The sequence below is a fragment of the Chenopodium quinoa genome, unplaced genomic scaffold (assembly GCF_001683475.1).
Source record: "Chenopodium quinoa cultivar QQ74 unplaced genomic scaffold, ASM168347v1, whole genome shotgun sequence".
In the NCBI taxonomy this organism is placed as follows: Eukaryota; Viridiplantae; Streptophyta; class Magnoliopsida; order Caryophyllales; family Amaranthaceae; genus Chenopodium; species Chenopodium quinoa.
In genome coordinates, this window is record NW_018742889.1 from 15,821 (window position 1) to 22,748 (window position 6,928).

Sequence of the window (6,928 nt, forward strand, 5' to 3'; positions counted from 1 at the left end):
GTCACGGTGACCTTGGAAAAAAAAAAAAATTAAAAAACACACTCCTCTTTTCTTTTACGCTGCACCCCTTTGCTCTCTCTCCCACATTTTAAGCGTACTATAAATTCTGCATTGAAGCAGCTTCTGAGCTTTCTTTCTCCATTGATACATCTTCTAAGGTAAGGTTTTATCTTTAAATCATTGAATATTTCGTATCAATTTTCGTAATATAGGGTTTACTTTCATACTGTTGTCAATTTAAGTATAGTCAATTTAGGGTTCATCTAAGGTGGACTATTGAACTCTTAGTTATATAATTACTCAAGTTATAAAACATTATAACTATTGATTTTGTACCTTGAATTTTTATATGTTCAATTTACTTTGATATTAGAGAATTTTATGCGATTAATTCGAGCCTAATTTTGATAATTGAGTCAAATATGGTACTATTGCGTTGCAGGCCTTTGTTTGGTTCACTGATTTAATTAATTTGTTTGGTTCACTTAATTTTCAATTCAAAAATAATTCCCGTTTAACGACTGAGTGTTTGAATTGATTCGATTACTAGAGGATAAATTATGACTGGAAAATGGGAATGATTTTGTTTTTGATTCATGGATTGGTTTACTGGGATTGGGTTCTTGTAATTGGAAGTCACCTGTTGGTGGGAAAAGCTCTAAAATACCGTGAGGCGTAAGCTCATGTTTCTACCAGTGAATATGAACTAAATACCATTAGATGTGTATTTATCTTTTTGGCAGAAATGAAAAGCTATTAAGTAATAGTAAATGTCCAGTTTTTATAAGGCGTTAACCTCTTTGCGTAAAATGTTGCCAAATTTGTAATATTGAGCTTAGAGTGAGCTTGAAGCTATTCAATCTTGATGAAGCACAAGCATTTTGATATTGGGGCAAGTTCATACTTCATAGTTGAAACTTGAAAGTAGAAAAACTCAAATGTTGGCAAGATAGTGAAAACCATTCGAAGAAATTCAAAAGTGGCTCCTTGCATAAAATGTTTTAGAATTACACTGCACTAGAGCTTGAAGCTAGCTAGATGTTATTCAATATTGATGACACATTAGCTCTTCAATTTTGGGGTAAGTTCGTAGTTTGGAGTAGAATAAATCAAACAGCTGCAAGATAACGGAAACCATGAGATGGAAGTCAAAAGTGGCCGGAGTAACTAAAATTTCAGATTCTTCATTAGTGCAGAGTATAGATTTTTCTGCTAGTTCGTTCACCTCTGGCTGAATAAGAATGTTTATTCATGTTATTGTCCTTTTAGACCCCTCTCCCGCCCAGGAAAAGGTAGCATAATAATCTTACATGCAACCTTCTAAAAGTCATGTGGTGTGTCATTCTTTATGAACTTTTTCTTACCATTAGAGAACTAATGGGATGCTCCACTAATTTCCTCTTGGAGTCCTGGATACATTATTCTGTTAACATGAGTCCTTAATTTCTTTACTTTCTTTTCAATTATCAAATATCAATTTCACAATTCACTGCTATTCGCTTTACTTAATTTTCAGTATACTCAATTAGGGTTCTTCTTAGGTCAATTATTGCAATATTCTTTATAATTGATCAAGTTATGAAAGACTATTACGAGTGCTAGAATCTTGCAATTCATGTTCTTTTAGCGAGAAAAATTTAACATTATTTTTCATGCTTACTTTGATGGATTGAATTGAATTTGCAAAATTTGTTTTTTTTTTTTTTTTTATAATTTTTGTTTGTAATTGATTAATATTCTTGTTATTTATGTTTCTGGTTTTTTTTTTATTTAGTTTGAATTAGTTTGAAGATTGCAAGGATTCGATATGATGCTGTTCTGTTAGCATAATTTAAGATTTTGAGCTACTAGACTAGGAAAGGTCCTTAACTCTTAAGGGTTTTTTTGACAAATTATTATTTGTATAGGAAACTGATACATAGCATAATTGTCATTCATTGAGAAGGAAGGTATGGAGATAAAATTAGGGGACCACCCTTTTGACGTAGACTTTCATCCGTCGGATTCTCTTGTTGCAACTGGATTAATCAATGGTTACCTCCTATTGTAAGTAATTTTCCTAGGCTCCATTTCTTTGCTGGTGTTTGTGATCAGTGTTTTGTCCACTCACTTTGTGGTTCCATTTTGTGTAGGTATCGTTATGCTGCTGAAGCAGAACCACAACGGTAGAATTTCGTGAATTTCTTGAGTGTGATATGTTGTTTTGAGTGTTGTAATTCTAGCCTAGTATGAAAAAAAGAAGAGGTGGGGGGGGGGGGGTTATTCTTGTTATTTTTTTTTCCTTAAGAAAAGGTAAATGTTGTAGTATGATATTGATTGCTACTCTTGCAGTTTGCTGAATGTTCGTGCCCACAAGAAGTCTTGTAGAACTACCCGGTTTATCAATGAGGGACGCGGTAATTAAATCCTTCGCCCTCACCCTTCCTCCCCCCCCTCTTCCTCCCCGCATCACAATGAATGGCCTTTAAATTGGTTGTATTGATGGTGCAGCAATTGTGACGGGATCCGCAGATTGCTCAATTCTTGCCACTGATGTTGAAACTGGAGCAAAGATTGCTCACCTTAAAAATGCTCACACGTGAGTCATCTACTTAAAGTTATTGGACTTTTTTTGCATGTTTTTATATCCCAAACTAAAGCACTACTTTCCAAATTCCAAAATTTAAAATGGTACTGATTTTGATGTGTACTCTTAAGAGAAAGGATATTGCTACGGTTCTTATTTTTTGAAATCAAACATAATGCAGAGATGCAGTCAATAGTATAATCAATTTGACTGAAAGCAACCATTGCCTCGGGGGATGATTCAGGATGTGTCAAGGTTCAAATTCACTTTCCCTTATTATCTTATATAGTATGTTGTATCCTCATATGACAGGATATTTTTGTTTCATGATGCATGTTCGATTGAAGTTGATAAATTAACCCAAAGTTAAAGAATCGTTGACTTGTTGTTGTGACTAGAAGCCCAGTACACATAAGATGTTGAAGCAAATGTTCATCTGCTTTTACAGCAGCAATCAATTGTTCTTTTTTTATTTATAGTCATCTTGAGTCTTGGTGCACATCTTTTAGGCTTTGTTTGGCTCATTATTAGTAAAGGAAAAGAAGAGAAAGGAAGGGAAAGGAAGGGAAGGGAAGAGAAGGAATAGGAAGAGAAGGGAAAGGAAGGTGATTTTATTTTCCAATATTTACAATGGTCTTCCGAATGAGCTGTAGGGTTCTAATTGGTCGAAATCTAAGAAATCTAATATATCCTGCTAATCCATCATTCTTTAGTGATATTTTAAAGACCAAGTTTATATGTTTAAATTGGTAAGTTAATCTCTTGATATAAAAGACTGCTTAGGGGACAAATGTTATTATCAAAGGAAAATAGTTTTTTGCTTTGTGTTACACTCACTTAGTACATATTGGACACTCTGTCATGCTATTCCAACCCAGGACCTGTCTGTGTGTGTCTTAAGACTCATAAGTGTCGTTTCTGTTGGAAAGTGCTTCCGGAGGAACCAAAAATGTGCTAACTGATCCAGCACACTTTTTTGTTGCTTCCTAGATATACATATTTTATTATCCCTACCAATTTATCGACAAGTACGTTTGCTTTATTGATGTTTTCTTTGGCTTCATCCTTATCACATTTCTTTTCATCATTTTCTGTACATAGTTATGGGATACCAGGCAACAATCTTGCTGTCACACTTTTCAAGTTCATGAGGAATACATATCAGATATGACTTTTGCATCAGATTCGTTGAGACTTTTGGCTACAAGGTAGTAAACTTCTCCATCTACTTTGACATAGTTGGGAAGTGTGACATTTTGTTGTTTGATGTTCTGCTACTTGTATCATTATGCACGTTTTTCCATGCATTGCTTTGACCCTAAAAATCTTTAGTTCTATATTTGTATAAATTATAATAATTGATACTACAATAAAGGGGTTCCTAGCCCTGCATCTAGGGTTATACGTGCTTGCAGGTTGGGTCGGAGTATAATTGATGTTTATAGGATTAGCTACTCTAGCTGCTCAATTTAATCAATACTATGATATGAAACTTATGAGCATATCTTGCATTAGAAAATACTTGGCTAGAAAATTGGTGTGTTGGGGATGTAAAGGCTGAAAGGAACAGTTACCAAGTGAATAGATCTTTTCCTCATAGGTGTAAAATTGTGTTGTATATCTTTATGTTGTGTATCTCTATTTTCTGACATGGTTTCTTTTGGTTTTCTAGCGGAGATGGTACTCTGTCTGTATGCAGTATCCGGAGTAATAAGGTACTTGTGTCTTGTTCAAGTGCTGATGCTCAGTTTATACTTCTAACGTGCTGTTTGATTTTGCTTGAGTTTGATTCTTGTGCTCTATGTTTGTTGATGAATGGAAGGTCCAAGCACAGTCCGAATTTTGCGAGGATGAACCACTGTCTGTAGTCATAATGAAGGTATTTGTTATGTTCCTTTATTTTTATTGATTTATGTATGCTTGATCGTGTTCATGCTTCTGTAGTATTGTGGAGGTTGCATCTAGTAACTTGTCTTAAGATTACATATGATCTGAAATTGTAGAAGAGTTTCTATTGACAAACCATTATCAACATGCTAACAACTCCAAGTACGGTGGTCTCAAACCTTGACATAAGCTTTATGTGTCTTACACTCTAGCTGGCTAGGGGAAAGACAGTGGAAGGTAAAAGAATAACTAAAGAAGAAGTGGGGATTGAGAAATCATGGTGGTAATTACAAGCAGCAGATATTGTGTTTTACTTAAGTGGGTTCAAACACCTTCATAAGACCTCTAAGCACTTAATTGTAAGCCATTTCAAGGCATATACACATGTAGTTCTTCCACCTGTGTGCATGACCTACATGTAAAGCGAGTCTTCATAGGGCAATTGTCACTGCTTAGGAACCCCAACCTGGGCAATCTATCCATGACCAGGATGAAGCTTGGGTGAAATGGGGATGTGCATGATTTATTACCTGATTTTCTATGTTTCTACTCTAAATTGTGAGCCTATTTTCTCAGAATGGCAGGAAAGTTATATGTGGGACACAAAGTGGGACTTTGTTGCTATATTCATGGGGATTCTTCAAAGATTGCAGGTATGCTTTCTCATGCTTGATGGTTCAGGTTTTATTGTAGATGTTATAAACTATTTTAAGACTATTAACATATAGGTTCATATTTATGGTACCTTCAAAAAAATAGACATGGATATGGATTCCCTCTCGTAGTGTCTCTCTCTTCATGCTTTCCCATCTAAGCTCTAAGATAAAGAATGCTTTTTCAATCATGGTTTATTTCCTTATCTTAAACTTGTGTACGTGTGTGTACAGTGATCGATTTGTTGATCTGAGCCCTAACTCAGTAGATGCTCTCTTGAAGGTGAATAAGCATTGCAAATTTACCTTTCATTTCTGTTCTTCTACTTTGGCCTGTTTCACGCTAATTTTTTGTCCTTTTACCTGATGTTAGTATGATGAAGACAGACTCATTACTGGATCATCTAATGGGCTCATCAGGTATATGATAGGTTTTTTGTTTGGACTCACCTCTACGAAAGTTATGGCATGGCATGACATGAAGATTTTTTCTTCTGCATTATACTGCAATAACTTTTCATTTTTACGTATTGACTTTGATTTATTACAGTTTGGTAGGCATATTGCCCAACAGAATCATTCAACCCATTGCTGAGCACTCAGAGTATCCAGTTGAGCGTCTAGGTATGCTACCTCTGTGATCATCAAGAAGCTAGATACCTCTTATAGTTACTTAAGTTAGAGCATATATATTTAAATATAATTGAACCAAAAAAAATTATCTGATATAATACCTTTTCATGAAAAAAAATTGTCATGTACTCATGTATATTCATAATTAATAGTTGCATTCTCTGCATTGGGTGCCACTAAGAATGCCCTTCTTGAAGTGGGGGTATTTTTGACATCTATACATCTTGTAGAAATGTAACATTTCTTTTTGGATATCCCAAACTAGTATATGTGATTATTGATTCTAGACAGAAAGAATAAAGGGGCGTTTGGTTTGCAAAGTAGTTTGGGATTGGAATCAAGAATAAAACCAGGGTGATACATGGTTAGAACTTGATTCTTAATACCATGTGTTTGGTTTTGTTTGGAGATTAACATATTTTGTTTTATTTCCTGAAGGTATGGTATGAGCCATACCCGCCTTTCCTTGGTTTTAACCCCATACCTTGTGGATTTGAAGTATGGTTTAGAAATTGCAATTTCCATAAACAAACACTAGGTATGGATTTCACCCATTCTAAAACCATACCTCAAACCAATATTATGCTAAACAAACACCGCCTAATTGATTACAAGGACTGAGTATGGTTTGCACATTAGTTTCAGATCTCTTGAAATTTGTTGTATCCAATTCTGAATAACTCTTATATGACTAACTTATGATTTGTTTTTGATTTTGTAGCTTTTTCACATGATAAGAAGCTTCTTGGAAGTATATCTCATGATAACACATTAAAGGTTTGAACTCTTCCCTTGTCAACATCTTGTGTCACCTGCATGCATGTGGTAGCTATGCGTTTTATTCTTCCTTTATATGGTATAAGTTGTTGGTCTTAAGTTATTGGTCTCAGGAGATGGAACTTGTGCATCACCATTGAAAAGTCAGATTTTTAAAAAAGACAAAACAAAATGAGATTTGTTTAAACTTTTCCCCTTTACCCTCCCAAATAAAACAATATGAATTTTGCTCTCCTTGTGCATGACCTGCATGTCTGACAAATATCTTGTTAAATAAAACTTCAAGTGCATAGAATATAGCTTTGTTTCAAATTTAAATATTTATTTTATCATACTTAGAAGGTAAGAAATCATAACACAGTTGATTTACAGTTTCTACCTTTAGTTTTTGTGTTTTCTGTCAAGTCATTTA

General features: G+C 34.6%; 1 protein-coding gene across 1 annotated transcript; it reads left to right on the forward strand.

The window, feature by feature from the left end:
* Window positions 1-1,921: 1,921 nt before the first annotated feature.
* LOC110726862 (WD repeat-containing protein 55-like) lies at window positions 1,922-6,831 on the forward strand. The gene is given in 14 exon segments (XM_021906381.1): window positions 1,922-2,046; window positions 2,133-2,165; window positions 2,332-2,396; window positions 2,491-2,578; window positions 2,748-2,781; window positions 2,783-2,821; window positions 3,668-3,774; window positions 4,239-4,281; window positions 4,389-4,445; window positions 5,030-5,106; window positions 5,341-5,389; window positions 5,480-5,526; window positions 5,657-5,730; window positions 6,461-6,831. Coding segments are annotated over 14 exon segments (870 nt in total). The 5' UTR covers window positions 1,922-1,951; the 3' UTR covers window positions 6,523-6,831.
* The last annotated feature ends 97 nt before the right edge of the window (window positions 6,832-6,928 follow it).